Source organism: Setaria viridis, chromosome 9, assembly GCF_005286985.2.
Source record: "Setaria viridis chromosome 9, Setaria_viridis_v4.0, whole genome shotgun sequence".
Taxonomy (NCBI): domain Eukaryota; kingdom Viridiplantae; phylum Streptophyta; class Magnoliopsida; order Poales; family Poaceae; genus Setaria; species Setaria viridis.
Window position 1 is genome coordinate 28,127,557 of NC_048271.2, and position 15,268 is coordinate 28,142,824.

At 38.7% G+C, this 15,268-nt stretch overlaps 1 protein-coding gene across 1 annotated transcript; it reads left to right on the forward strand.

Moving 5' to 3' along the window:
• Positions 1 to 389: 389 nt before the first annotated feature.
• Positions 390 to 13,693, forward strand: LOC117835505 (ABC transporter G family member 51). The gene is made up of 24 exons (XM_034714846.2): positions 390 to 724; positions 812 to 932; positions 1,583 to 1,671; positions 2,201 to 2,285; positions 2,446 to 2,608; positions 3,288 to 3,364; positions 3,441 to 3,585; positions 4,096 to 4,397; positions 4,476 to 4,754; positions 6,015 to 6,331; positions 6,411 to 6,571; positions 6,709 to 6,812; positions 7,068 to 7,224; positions 7,304 to 7,396; positions 8,432 to 8,559; positions 8,641 to 8,973; positions 9,057 to 9,347; positions 9,434 to 9,517; positions 10,661 to 10,794; positions 10,939 to 11,166; positions 12,127 to 12,298; positions 12,377 to 12,464; positions 12,601 to 12,767; positions 13,099 to 13,693. The coding sequence occupies exons 1-24, from the start codon at positions 390 to 392 to the stop codon at positions 13,363 to 13,365; spliced, it is 4,320 nt and encodes a 1,439-aa protein (XP_034570737.1). The 3' UTR covers positions 13,366 to 13,693.
• Positions 13,694 to 15,268: the final 1,575 nt, after the last annotated feature.

Consider the following 15,268-nt stretch of genomic DNA (forward strand, 5'->3'; position numbering starts at 1 on the left):
TAGACCAGGTACAATACGGATCAAAATGCAATCGGTAAACCTCGGGATAAATGACGAGTTTTTCGATAATGATTCCCCCGGGAAGAACGCGCGGGATTGGCAACGATCGCGCGGCTGACAGCTCCCCTTCCGGTGTTGAAGTCCCGGAATTCGGAAAAAAAAGCGCGCCTCCCGCTGCCAACTGGAGCTTCTAGAAGGGATGGACACGTGTCACAGGAGACACAACCGCCTCCGCTCTGGTGGCGTGGTGGTGTGGTGCCCGGTCGCTTCTCCCTCTCTTCGCTAGCCTGCTTCCCTTATATACCCGGCTCCGCACACGGCTTCCGTATTCCTATCGGCCGAAACCAAAAACCCCACTCGCTACTAGATCGCGGCGGCGGCGGGGGGCGATGGCGTTTGCAGCGAGCGGCGTCCAGCACCACGTGGCGGTGGATGTGGAGGGGGACGAGGAGAGGAGGAGGGCGCGGGGGGAGGACGAGGCCGACCTGCTCTGGGCGGCCATCGAGGGGCGTCCCTTCGCTAAGCAGCGCAACCTCGCCATCGTCATCCCCGACCCTGACGGCGCCGGCACTAGCAGAGGCGGAGGCGGTGCGGGTGAGGGCAAGGTGGTGGATGTGCGGAGGCTCGACCGGGCTGGGGTCCAACGCGTGCTCCGCACGGCGCTCGCCACCGCCGATCTCGACAACGCCAACCTCCTGCACGGCATCAAGGCCCGCTTCGATGCGTACGGAAATTCCGCGCTCAATTTAGATCGATTTCTATTCCATAGATTCGCCTACTAACTATGGAGCCCAACTGCTTGGTCGTGCAGGGTGGGGTTGGAGGTGCCGCGGGTGGAGGTGAGGTTCCGCAACCTCACTGTATCCACGGAGGTCCACGTCGGCAGACGGGCGTTGCCGACGCTCGTCAACTACGTCCACGATGTTGCCGAGGTACACGCTGGGCAAGGTTTCTGTGGTTCATGTGGTGTTTGGTTGGTCGACGAGGGGGACGGTAGCGGTAAAGTTAGAGGATCTCATTGATCGGACGTGCTTCATGTGAATGAACTGTCCATGTCTAGACTGTAAGCGGCTGGGCACTCGTTTTTGGATGTTGCCAGTTTGCTTTGCTATGGGATTCTTAAATCTTGTCACGTGTAGTTACAGCTAGCTACCAGATACAACCAAATTGGAAATCTCATTGTTAGTTCCGTAGTTTTATGTGCTGTTTCCCTCAGATGAATAGATAACCCATGCGCATATTTACAGTAGGCATCAGGGTGTAATTGATTTTGATCCTGTATGACCAGGGGCCTTTATAGATGAGGCTGGGTTTTCAACGATTCAAATTGGTCGATTCGTTCTGATAGTCATTCTGTTGAATAGTTTATGATTACTTGATGACGTTGAACAATTTCTAGCAGCACTAAATCCGTACGATGGTAAAATATGCTCCACCTTGTATCATTTTCAAATAAGAAAACTGTATATAGATTTTTAATGATCTTAGTTTACATGACCATGTACCCTTGTTTTAGGTTACTATATTATTATAGGGCTGAGCCCTTGCTTATATGTACGGTGTCTCTTGTGCATGCATTCAGAGACTTCTAATCACCTGCCACCTTTTACGTCCTAATAAGCGCAAGCTCACTATTTTGGATGATGTTAGAGGCATTGTCAGACCTGGGAGGTGAGAAACAATACTTCTTACTGCATTGTTCTATTTGAATGTAAACACATTTCATGCTAGAACTTCAATTTTGGTGCATGCGTTGGCACAAAAATAGAGATTGTATTTGATGCCTAATGTGCTTGCATTTGTTTCCTATATATGGAATGTAGAAATGTATATCTCATTTAGTGATAGTTGATAGGTAATCATTCATCATCTATTCCTTCTTAATATCCATATGAATGGAAAATGCACAGAATTTAAATCTTCCACTTACACATGGTGCTTGACACAACTCATATTGATCATGTGTTTGTCTATCTCCCACCCTTAGTGTCAACGTTTTCAGTTTTTGTTGTTGCCAAAATAGCCTTAATGTCTTGCAATAGTAACTTGTAACTCATTTTTGCTTGCCCGATAATTATATTTCGCAATATGTTTATTGATATGGGTTGCATAACTTGCATGCGCTTGCTTACTGGTATTATTAAGTTTGTAATATCAAATTATTGATGCTGTAATCTTGTTTTGATTTTTGTGGTGGAAGAATGACATTGTTGCTGGGACCACCTTCTTCTGGGAAATCAACGCTCTTGTTGGCATTAGCCGGTAAACTGGATCCTCAGCTAAAGGTGACCTTGGCATCTCTCAGTCATTGTGTGTGATGATTGTGTTTTTTGGGGGGTGCAGGAGGGGGTTGTTTGTTCTTTCTCCATGTAAACCAGTTGCCTGATCAATCTCATTGTTTTCTTTATATGTTGTCTTTCCCTTATCCCTCTCATATTCCGACAGAAAAACGGAGAAGTGAGCTACAATGGAATTTCTCTGAAGGAATTTTGTGTACAACGAACTTCTGCTTATATCAGTCAGACAGACAACCATATTGGAGAGTTGACAGTGAGAGAAACTTTAGATTTTGCTGCAAGATGCCAGGGTGCAAGTGAAAACTGGCAAGGTTAGGTTCCCTTTTCTTGTACTTTGGAACATCTTGTTTAGTTCATCAGCCAGGTTAAGAACAAAATTTCATTTAGACTTTTCATGCCACTTAGTTTAGTTAGTAATTCACACCCGAATGATTTGTCACCCTCCATAAATGCATTCTAGTTTAGTTAAGATAAAGTGATTCACTGTAGTTAGCATATACTACAGGTCAGGTTCTTCTAGTCCGCCCAAACTAGCATGAATGCATAAACTAGTTTTCTTATAGGATGCTTTCCAGAAATTAAAAGAACCTAAGTGACAATCAACAAGATAAGCCAGCTTCCTGGTTGTTATTTCAAGACTAGCTGAAGTTTGCAGATTCCGTGAGGATACGTGCATCTAGATGAAGTCCAACAATATGAAGATGTTTTAACCTTTTCCCTATTGCAAGTATCAGTGATGGTGAAATATCCTTAAGAATATAGAATCCAGTACAATCTACTTTCAGGCTGAAGTTTATCATGAATGTTCATTGAAAAGAAAACTTTAAGCTCATTTCAAGTTTATCAAGTTTGCAATATTTTATGTTATTAATCTACTATTAAAAGCTATCTTGATAATTCTAATAGAAGAACATTTTTTGTTAAGGCGTAGCAGCTTTGATGCCACTTTAAAAGGTCTTTCTCTAATATGCACATTGTTGAAATGTGTAGAGTGCTTGAAGGATCTACTAGATCTTGAAAACAAGAGAGGCATAAGACCAACTCCAGAAATAGATGCCTTTATGAAGGTTCTTATCTAATTCATGTGTAAACTTCTCATATTTCATTTTTTTATTTGCATAATGTTTTGTTCTGTTTGGTCAGACAGCATCAGTTGGAGGACAAAAACACAATCTTGTTACGGACTATGTGCTGAGAGTGCTTGGACTGGATATGTGTGCTGATACTCCTGTTGGTACTGACATGGCAAGAGGTGTCTCTGGTGGTCAGAAAAAACGAGTCACGACAGGTTTGCATGATTTCAGCCTATTGTGTTTTCTGTGACGTTTCCCAATGCTTTTCTTCCAAATAATTCCATCTCAGTAGTGCAGTGAACCTTAGTTCGTGGGTAAAGATAACTGGCTCATCTTAGAGAGGTATAATGATTTCTTATTATTCCATTTAGATTATTAATCCAAAGATTTTAGACTAGGAAATATGAACTAAGGGATAAGGTACTACATCACCCTGCATCCACAGTATGCTTATTAGAATCCTCCATGACGTTTGCATTAACTCCATTTACAATTTGGTCCTTGCTTTTATTTAAGTTAACCCAGAGGTATATGCAGCCCAACCTATATCGATCCTCCCTTTACAACACTACATAAGGCGATAAGGGTCATATGTAGATACCCATAACTAAAGTGATAACTCCATCTTACACAACTTATGCAGGAAACTGAACAGAATATGATATCATATTCTTAGTATAAAAATGTTATCGTACATTTGTAATAAAAATTGTGTACTTTTGCAGGTGAAATGGTTGTTGGACCTAGAAAAACACTTCTCATGGATGAAATATCAACAGGCCTTGACAGCTCAACAACTTTTCAACTAGTTAAATGCATGAGGAACTTTGTTCATGAAATGGAGGCTACTGTGCTGATGTCACTTCTTCAGCCTGCACCAGAGACATTTGATCTATTTGACGATCTAATTCTTCTCTCAGAAGGGCAGATAATTTATCAAGGCCCCACTGTGCATGTTGTGGATTATTTCAAATCTTTAGGATTTTCACTGCCTCCTCGTAAAGGAATTGCAGATTTTCTCCAAGAGGTATTGCATAGTGCCTGCTAATTGTAACATCAAGCTTGGAGGATGCTGGGATTTACTTTCAATTAAATTTTTTATTAGGTGACATCAAGGAAAGACCAAGCTCAGTACTGGTCTGACAAGTCAAAACAGTATTCTTTTATTTCTGCGTTGACAATGGCTTCTGCATTTGAACAATCCCAGTATGGAAGATCTCTGGATTCTATTTTAAGAGATCCTTATGTTGATACAAATTCTCCTCAGGCGCTTGCCAGATCAAAGTTTGCAGTATCAAAGCTTAGCCTTGTTAAAGCATGCTTTGCCAGGGAGCTTATTTTAATAAGTCGCAACCGTTTCCTCTACACTTTCAGGACATGCCAAGTATGTACATGTTTCTCTTTACTTTACTGTGATAATTTCTTAGAAATGAACTTGTAGAATCCAAGCCAATATCCATTATCACTGTATATCACTGTATATAAAATTTATTTATGTCTTATCTAAACAATATTGCCGTCCATCAAACATGGCATGAGAACGTACTTTTTTCCTGTAAACTGTCCGTTTCATTGGGTCCAAGCCTTGCAATATTCAAGCAGATTATATAGCTCCATGATCCATCTCATTCTTGAAATGGTAGATGGATCAAAGTTACATTATGAGCAGTTGACATAGCTTGATGTATGAATGATAATTGTTGTGATCATTAGTAGTCAAAATTAAAAGGATAAAAGTCCAAATTACTACCGTCAAGCATAGCCAATGTCCGGATAACCCCCTAAAGTATTCTTTGATACAAGTTGAATTTCAATTTAAAATTTTGCAGGATGGTAGTGGACACCATAATGTATGTCAAGAAAATATGTTATGAATTTTTCATCATTATTTTTTTGTATAATTTTGTATACTAAGAATTAATTTATTATTAAATACCATACCCTATCAAAATAATGATAAAAAAGTTCATGATGAATTTTTGTAACATGTGTTACGATTTCTGCTATCATCTCCCAAAATTTTAACTTAAACTCCACCCGTGCATGGAGAAACAAAAAAGACAAATTTTGTTAGGGGATAAATTGAAGCAAATGGCATAGTTTAGGGGTAAACTGAACCAAGAAATATATTAAGGGGTTATCCGGACTTTGTCTATACTTGAGGGGAGTAATTTGGACTTTTTACCATTATTGAAAGCTCAAGCAGGACTCCTAATTCCGCTGTACCTTTTATTTTTATATTCTGAAAACTAGGGTTACACACAGATTTCCTACCCAGATGTTATAGCATTTTAAAATAAGTACTTTCTGTTTAATTACTGGCCTACATTTTCTGCTTCTTTTTAACTGGAAGAAAATGTGCCCTAGTTTGCATTGATGAGGTTATTGAGGAGGAAGTACACTTTCATGTAACAGATAATGACAAAGATACAATAATACTATCTATTTCAATGGAAATTTTTTAACATTATTTCGATCCAGATTGTTGCCATCATCTAAAATTTTGTATATACAAGAACATAAAGATTTAGTTTTTCTTTTATTATGTATATGATACTTTGTTTGCATGGTTCATTCCGTAATTTCGTTTAAGTCATTACTCTCCTCACTTGCATGTGACAAATGATGGCATAAATTTGTGTAGGTTGCTTTTGTCGGGGTAATCACATGCACAATATTTCTTCGTACAAGATTACACCCTGTTGATGAGCAAAATGGGAATCTTTATCTGTCTTGTCTGTTTTATGGACTTGTACATATGATGTTCAATGGTTTTACAGAGCTTCCCATTACTATTTCACGCCTTCCAGTGTTCTATAAGCACAGAGACAATTTCTTTCATCCTGCATGGGCTTTCTCAATCCCCAATTGGATACTACGAATTCCGTATTCTCTTATTGAAGCAGTAGTGTGGTCATGTGTTGTTTACTACACAGTAGGCTTTGCACCTACCGCTGATAGGTACAACCCTACTCACCTGTAGGCTGAGTGTCATTACTTTGATACTTGGACATGTCAGAATAATACAAATTGTCTGCAGATTCTTTCGGTTTATGCTATTGTTGTTCTCTGTACATCAAATGGCTTTGGGCCTTTTCCGGATGATGGGAGCTATAGCACGGGACATGACTATTGCTAATAGTTTTGGATCGGCTGCCTTATTGGCAATTTTACTCTTAGGAGGGTTCATTGTTCCTAAAGGTCAGTGTTTATTATTTATTTCCTGTGATGTGCTTAATTTTGCTAGAAACCTTGCCTGTCCCTGGATAGTACTTAAGAAGACTTCTTACTTTCAATGCAACATATTGTGATTTTGTTACTTCTATTTTGCATAACAGAGGCTATAAAGCCATGGTGGCAGTGGGCTTATTGGGTTTCCCCCTTAATGTATGGACAGCGTGCTATTTCAGTGAATGAATTCTCAGCATCCAGATGGTCAAAGGTCTGTTTACTAGAATGAATCACCTTTTCTATCTCCTTGTTTTGACTTTTCATAGTATGACAAAGAAAGGTTATATATAATTTCAGCGTACTGGAAGTATGGAACTATGTATTGTTCAGTTTTCACATTTTGGGTGTCAAACATAATATGGTCCAACTGCATGCATATTCTGTTGAGTCATTCTTTTTACCAGAAGGATCATTTTACGTTCTTTACATTTTGGTTGCTATGTTTTGTTGACATGTTTCATTACAGGTATTGGCTGGCAGCAATAGTACAGTTGGAACTAATGTTCTTATTTCACACAATCTCCCTACACAAGATTACTGGTACTGGATTGGAGTTGGTGCTTTATTGGCTTATGCCGTCTTGTTCAATGGTCTATTTACTCTTGCTTTGGCATTCCTTAATCGTAAGTGTGGAAATGAAATATTAATTCTAAATTTTTTCTTCAATTAAAGCTGCTTTGATTTTCAAATTTTGTTTTGAAGCTCTACGGAAGGCCCAAGCAATGATCCCATCTGATTCTGAGGAATCAAACGATGCAGGAACTGATAGTATATCCAATGGACCTGTAATTGCAGGTGATTTCTCATTTTTATAAGGGGTCACATGACTCTAATTTTATACATTGTTTCATAATGAGATTATTGTTTTTTGTTGTATGTTCTGAAATTATTTTAGATGGTTCTTTCAAGGCACTGAGTTGGAACTTATTTATTCTTGCTAAGCATTATTAAACATCTGTGAAGTTAAATTACTCCCTCCATTCAAAGATGCAAGGCGTATATTATATTTTATATATTCAGAAATTTATATATTTTGACCAACCATTAAACAAACTACAAGAATGTTTAGGACATTAAAATTGTACAAATAGATTTATATTTCAAAATGCTTTCACATTTAAATTATTTGAGAAAAAATGGTCAAAGTTTAACTTTGATGACCCTGTTGAAATAAATAGTTTTTTGAATGTGGGAAGTAGTTATTTAGAGTTAAAGGATGGCTACTATTTATGATTTGTCAGCCTTCATTAGTCGCAATGTGTAATTAATTTTGCTGAACCAAAATTTTCATAGCAAAGTGAGGATAAAGTATTGTCATCCCCTCCTTTCCATAATATAAGAGGTTTAAGTTCTGCTAGAAGTCAAACTTCTCTAACTGTCACCAAGTTTATAGAGAAATGCACCAACATCAATAGTATCAAATTAGTTTTATTAAATCCATGATGAAATGTCTTGTCATTGCATTTATTTGGTATTGTTGATGTTAATATGTTTTTCTATAAACTTGGTCAAAGTTAGAGAAGTTTGACTATAAGAAAACTGAAACTTCTTACATTTTAGAATGGAGAGAGTACTTGGAGCCAAGTAACTCTGGAGTCTGTTCTTGGGAATAGGCTAGGTGTGTTTTGCTTAGTCTATTCTCTTGGTCGGATTGATTCTTAAGGACGTGGCACGAATGTTGTAATGTTTTGTAAGGCTCTGGTCTTGTACAATTTTCTTTCTTCTACTTTAACGAAATGAAACTTGGCTTTCTTGTTTATTCGCATGGTATGTATGATTTCAGTACTTTGGCAGTAACAACGAACAGTTCTACCCTGAAATGAATTGCAGAAAATAATGGTAGAAGTTATGAGTTTAAAGGGCAGACTGAAGGAGAAGATAAGAAGGGAATGATACTACCATTTCTACCTCTAACAATGACGTTTCACAATGTGAACTATTTTGTAGATATGCCCAAGGTTATTCTTCTTAAACTTTTTATTTATTTATATATGTTTATTGTTGCTGTTCCTCTGCTAAGACAGTATTTTAATACATAGGAAATAAAAGCAAGGGGTGTACCTGAGAAAAGACTACAGTTGCTGTCTGAAGTAAGTGGGGTATTTAGGCCCCGTGTCCTAACAGCACTGGTTGGCTCAAGTGGTGCTGGAAAGACGACCCTTCTTGATGTTTTAGCTGGCAGAAAAACAGGAGGATATATCGAAGGTGACATCAGGATCTCTGGACATAAGAAAGAACAAAGAACCTTTCCCAGGATAGCAGGATATGTTGAGCAAAATGATATCCACTCACCACAAGTGACAGTTGAAGAGTCCTTGTGGTTTTCGTCAATCTTACGGCTTCCCAAAGATATAACTAGAGAAACAAGACATGTATGTTCATTACTTGCACAAACTCCTTTTACTCTGGAGCACATAGTTATTTTAGTTGATGCCCACTTTCAATTATCCTGCAGGAATTTGTTGAGGAAGTTATGGCTTTGGTAGAGCTCAATCAACTGAGACATGCATTAGTAGGGAGACAGGGTTATACGGGATTGTCAACAGAGCAAAGGAAACGCCTTACAATAGCTGTTGAACTAGTTGCAAATCCTTCAATTATTTTTATGGATGAGCCTACTTCTGGTTTGGATGCACGAGCAGCTGCCATTGTGATGCGTACTGTTCGAAATACTGTTGATACTGGAAGAACTGTTGTTTGCACCATACACCAGCCCAGTATTGATATCTTTGAAGCTTTTGATGAGGTAGGTATACATTTTGGTGTTTTTGTATTTGGCTGCAGTTGCTCACCATTTTTGCCCCCCTTTGCTAACTACTCATGTTATTCCAGCTACTTCTTCTGAAACGTGGAGGTCGTGTTATATATGGTGGTTCTCTGGGTGTCAATTCAATTGATATGATTGGTTACTTTCAGGTGCTCTTTTTGTCTCTATTTACTTCGCAAATGATTTTAAACAACAATTTGTTCTAATAAAGCTTAATGTATCCAGAGAATGTACAACAGTGTTTCCTGTATTGATAAATATACTTCACAGGTGCTGCAGTTTAAAAGTATGCCACTTAAATCATTTGGTTTTCAGGGTACTAAAAGTTTCTTACGTAGCGACGAAATACACGGATTAAAACCTAGGTCATCTATGAATTATTTGGTACTGCACTAGCATATTCATGCCCCAGGCATTAAGATACCGTTGCAACTGAGCACACACAGAAGCCATGCTAACTGTTGGTATTAGCACATCATAGGGACAGAGATATAGATTATCTGGAATCTCTGGTAATCATATAACCAGTTCAGAATTCAAGGCTTACATTGCTCTACACTATTTATATAGTTTTTCATTAGGAGCCAGAATCTTTGAGGAGAAAAAAAAAACTAGACCAGCCTAGGAGAAAATATAGGCACTCATTCACCCCGATAAGGAATCAAACTTAGGTGGTCTTGGCGTACATCCACACCCCAACTAATCTGGGTTCAGCTCACATGCATTAGAAAGATAGGGATGAATTATTTTGATATTGCAAATAAGGTGAATTAACTGTTCCCATATCATTCAAGTTTGTTTCTCTATAGATGAATTCCTCCCCACCTATAACCGATCATATGGTCATCTCTCTCTGTCAGTTTTTTATCACATTTTGAAGCGCGGTCAGTTGCATCACTGGCTTCAAGATTTGTAGCACTGTCATATGGCCTCTTGGAAGCAATTAACACCATTTTTTGAGAAAACATATCACATATATGATAATTAGTGTACATAAATATGCATAACTTTTTATATTGCCTTATTATACAAATTAATATTTCTGGGTATATACCTAGCCATATAGAAATGGATGCTGAAAACTTTAAGTAATAAAATTTAGTGCCCATGTACATAAATATTGTTTTTAAAAAATCCACAAACATGTGGTTGAAAGCAAATAATGTTTTGATCTTTGGACTTGTTTGCATCCACTTTAAATAAAGTTTTGATCTTTGGACTTGTTTGCATCCACTTTTTCCTCACTCTTGTATGATCATAAGTTCATAATGTGTTAAATATTGTCAACACAGTCCATTCCTGGGGTTCCTTGTATCCCTGAAGGCTACAATCCAGCAACCTGGATGCTTCAAGTCAGCACACAGGCATGTGAAAAGAGCCTTGGTTTAGATTTTGCAACAGTGTACAATAACTCAGATCAGTTCAGGTGATTCCTACTGGACTTCAAATAATCCTTCTGTTGTGTTTTTTCTGACCTAACCGATTTTCTTTCAAATCATTTCTGTAAAGACATACCAAATTTATGCAACTTTTGAGAACTAGTTTAACAAACTTGTCCACTGTAATTTAGGAAAGTGGAAGCAATAATTGAAGAATTAAGTGCTCCAGCTGATGGCATGAAGCCTTTGAAATTCTCATCGGAGTTTTCACAAAACTTTCTAACTCAGTTCAAAGCATGCTTGCGTAAGCAAAGCCTTATTTACTGGAGAAGTCCAGAGTACAATGTTGTGCGATTATTTTTCACAGCCATTGCTGCTCTCATATTTGGATCAATATTTTGGAACGTTGGGATGAAAAGGTAAATCTTTCTCTCTGGCATATTCCACTTTTCTGTCAATGACACAAGGACGCCATAGGCAATATATTTCTCATGGCTGTCCTACACTGTAGGAGTTAAGTAATGCAAGATGGGATGTGTATGAGTATAAACTACGGCGTTTGATATCCATATACTTCCATGTCCAACTTATCACATGAATAAACACCATATTATTTTCTTTCTTGGGCCTCTGTTCTTTTTTGTTTTTAGTTCTATCTTATGCTGAAGTTGTACCTATTAACTTAATTTGTCTCTCCAACCATCCAGTGTTGAACAAATAAATTAAGCCTTGAAAAATTTAGCAAACAACAAATGAGGTAGTGTCTCACGCCTTGAAATCATACAATGACATTAAAGCAACACTTTTCATATCTTAAACTAAAAGAAAAGGTTCAGTCAGATATGTGATAAGGCATACAGGTTCAGTCAGATTTTGTTCTTTCTTGATTTATTCTCTCTGATCCAAAACGTAATTCGTTTAAGGGTTGTCAAAACTTGTTTAGTTTAATCATAAATGTATAAAGCATCATAAATGGACAATATAAGGTTGGAGTTACTATATCCATCATGACAACTATTTTCACAATATATATGTAACTCTTTATTTGAACAATTAATTTATTGAAATCACTACTGGATGTGTCACCTTCAAGGCCATGCCAAGGCCCTAAATAACTTGTATTCAAGTGAAGTACTTCTTAATTGTTTCTTGTTTGATTAATTAAGAGCTTAGAGGATGTAAGAATGGACTGAGCATTGGAAATGTGAGCTCCAGAATTTTGTGTTGAGAAATGCCATGAGCTTAGAACATGGTATTGTGACTGTTAGATAAAAATGTCAACTCCATTTCCCGCTCGAAATGTATGCTAGTCTATTTTACAAATAAAGACCGAGTTCAGAGAACATGATTCATAGACTAATGCCAATGTAACTATGCAGAGAAACAACAGAAGATTTGATGCTTGTCATGGGAGCTCTTTATGCAGCATGCCTGTTTCTTGGTGTAAATAACGCCTCATCTGTGCAGCCTGTGGTGTCCACTGAGAGAACGGTCTACTACAGGGAACGGGCTGCTAGAATGTACTCATCGTTCCCATATGCAGCAGCACAGGTTCGTGGCTTTTGCTCATGCCAATCTTTGTTGTTGTCCCTATAGATCCCAGTGTCTAACAATGCTTGAAATCAACAGGGTCTTGTAGAGATTCCTTACATTGCAGTTCAGACACTGATATTTGGCCTCATCACTTACTTCATGATCAATTATGAGAGGAACATAGGCAAGTTACTTGTCATCCAGGAAAAACATTCATTGAAGAATTTCATGCTTTCTGCACATGATTTTGCCTGTGTGTTCTCTGTACTACAGTATCTCTCCATGTTTGTAGCCTAACAAAATTCAACCTTTAATTGCAGGAAAGTTGCTTTTATATCTTGTTTTCATGTTCCTTACTTTCACCTACTTTACGTTTTACGGAATGGTGGCAGTAGGCTTGACCCCAACACAACAAATGGCAGCAGTAGTGTCATCAGCATTTTACTCCTTGTGGAATCTTCTTTCTGGGTTCCTTATCCCCCAGTCTGTAAGTGACTGAAGTATTACATCATTATGCTTTGAATTGTTATTTGAAATTTTAAACAATTAAAATCTTACTCAACAAATTCCTGCAATCCTAAGAGGTTGCCTTTTAACTTTGTAAACTAAGAGTTTGTTTGTAGATTAATAATCTAAGTTTTCTAGCCCCACAAAAGAAATAACTGCTTGTGTTGAAAGTGACTAGGTAACCTGTTTTTCAACGTTAGTTTGTATGATGCATCCAATTTCATTGGTCAATGTAGTAAATTGATGGTATAACATAGGGAATCCTTCAGTTCAATGTTTATCAGTTCCTCTTTCTCTTGCCATTCATGCAGAGAATCCCAGGTTGGTGGATCTGGTTCTATTACATCTGCCCGGTGGCATGGACCCTGCGAGGCATCATTACATCGCAGTTGGGCGATGTGCAAACAAGGATAGTTGGCCCTGGCTTCGATGGGACGGTGCAGGAATTCCTGGAGGAAAGTCTGGGATTCAAACAGGGGATGACTGGTGTTACAGTTGCAGTGCTCTCTTGCTTCTCTCTTTTCTTCTTCGCCATATATGCGACTTCCATCAAGGTTATCAATTTCCAGAGAAGATAAATCAGCCTGTATCGTGGCATTTGCGACGTAGTTAAGCGCCCAGCTGCATTACTTGGTGATGCCAACATCGTAGTTTTCTTGCACTCGGTGGCTGCAAATACTATAAGATGGATGAAGCACCCACGTGCTGATTGCAGGACAAGTTTTTGCAAGGGGTAGCAATGATTGTAAACAAGCAACACTTGAACCTGTATTATTTGGTATATTAGCTGTCATAAACTGCAAGATTTGCATATACTGCACTAAGTTCTCTATCTGTGCCTATGACATTAAAAAGGCCAGATGAGCGGTACAATGTGGCAATGAAAATTTTGCCCCCTTGTCGGTTCATAGTGCAATCGGGTCATTTGGAAACGCAGAATAAAGTGCAGTGGCCACTGCCACTGCAACTTAACGCTGCTTAGCCATCCAATCTTCCATCCAAATCTGCTGCTGCAGTGATAAACGGTGATCCATATCGCTTCAATGAATAGTGCTGCTGTTGTGTTGTACAGTAACCAATAGTACCCTGGTGATCCACATTGCTTCGATGAATAGTACCGCTATGGTGGTGTACAATGACCAATAGTACCCTTCCTGTACCTACGGTTTAAGTTCAGGTGACTTTATATGAGACTCGAATTCCTGGTATGTATTGAATTTGTACATCTCGTATCATTTCCTTGAAAATAACAAATATTTCATAACCTTTTTAATATATATAGTGTTTGATATAGAACCAGGGGAATAATTTATGCAGATGCTGAATGTGAGTCCATCCATGTTTGTAGGTCCGAGCGTGTGATCGACCACAAACTCACAGTGCATAGACAAAATTCTTAACAATATATTAATTCTAATTGATATAATAACTTTGCTAATGACACAGATGAGGCACATGAAGGAAGCACTCCTTAAGATGGAAAAAATCAGGACAATTAAAGAATAACTCTATGGATTTCTTATGGATGAGGTAGTAAATCGAACAGGAGATTTCCATAATGATGGATCAAATCTGCATCACCGTGAGGACTTTAGTTCAGAATAGTTGATCCAAATGTTGAACTTGAAATGTTGATGCAACGTAATATTTAATATATGTGTAAGTACAAGATTTCCATATATAATTATTATATCTCAAATGTAATATTATATATCAAATATAACTTTATATATTGCGTATTAGAACTAGTATACATAAACGAAATAAATACGAAATATAAATATAGAATAAAGAAACAACCAAAAAATAAAAGAAATAAGAAAAGAAAAAGAAAAAATTATTTAATACCAGACCGATACTAAATTAGCGTAGGCTACAGGTGACATGGCAGCCAATTTAAGTACCGGTTGGTGACCTCAACCGGTACTAACTACCTCCTTTAGTACTGATTATTTAGGGCTAGTTTGGCAGGGCTCCGGCTCCTCCGAAAACGGCTCTGGCTCTGGCTCCACTGGTGGAGTGGCTTATCCGGCTCTAGCTCCTCCTTTTGAAAAAGCGTTTGGCAAAACGGCTCTTCCGTATAGTTTAAAATGGTTAGATAAGATGAAATACCCATAATACCCTTTCATTTTCCTTTTCTTTTTTTTTCTTTTCTTCATATTTATTTTCCTTCTGTTCTCTTCCTATTTTTTTCTCTCCTCCCATCCCTTTTCCTATTTTTTCTCTCATTCTCTCTCCTCCCTATCTAACCACCGCCGGACTCCCTCTTCTCTCTCTTCCCTATCATCCCACCGCCGCTCCTATCCACTCCCGGCCGTCGCCTCCGCCTGGCCATCCCTGCCCCCGCCTCCCGGTCGTCTCCGCCCCCGCCGTCGCCGTCGGCCGCCGCCCGCCGGAGCTTTGCCGCCGCTCGCCCGCCCGCCCGAAGGTCCCTCCGCCTGCCTGCGGGCCCTCCCCGAAGGCAACAGTGGGCAACGAGGA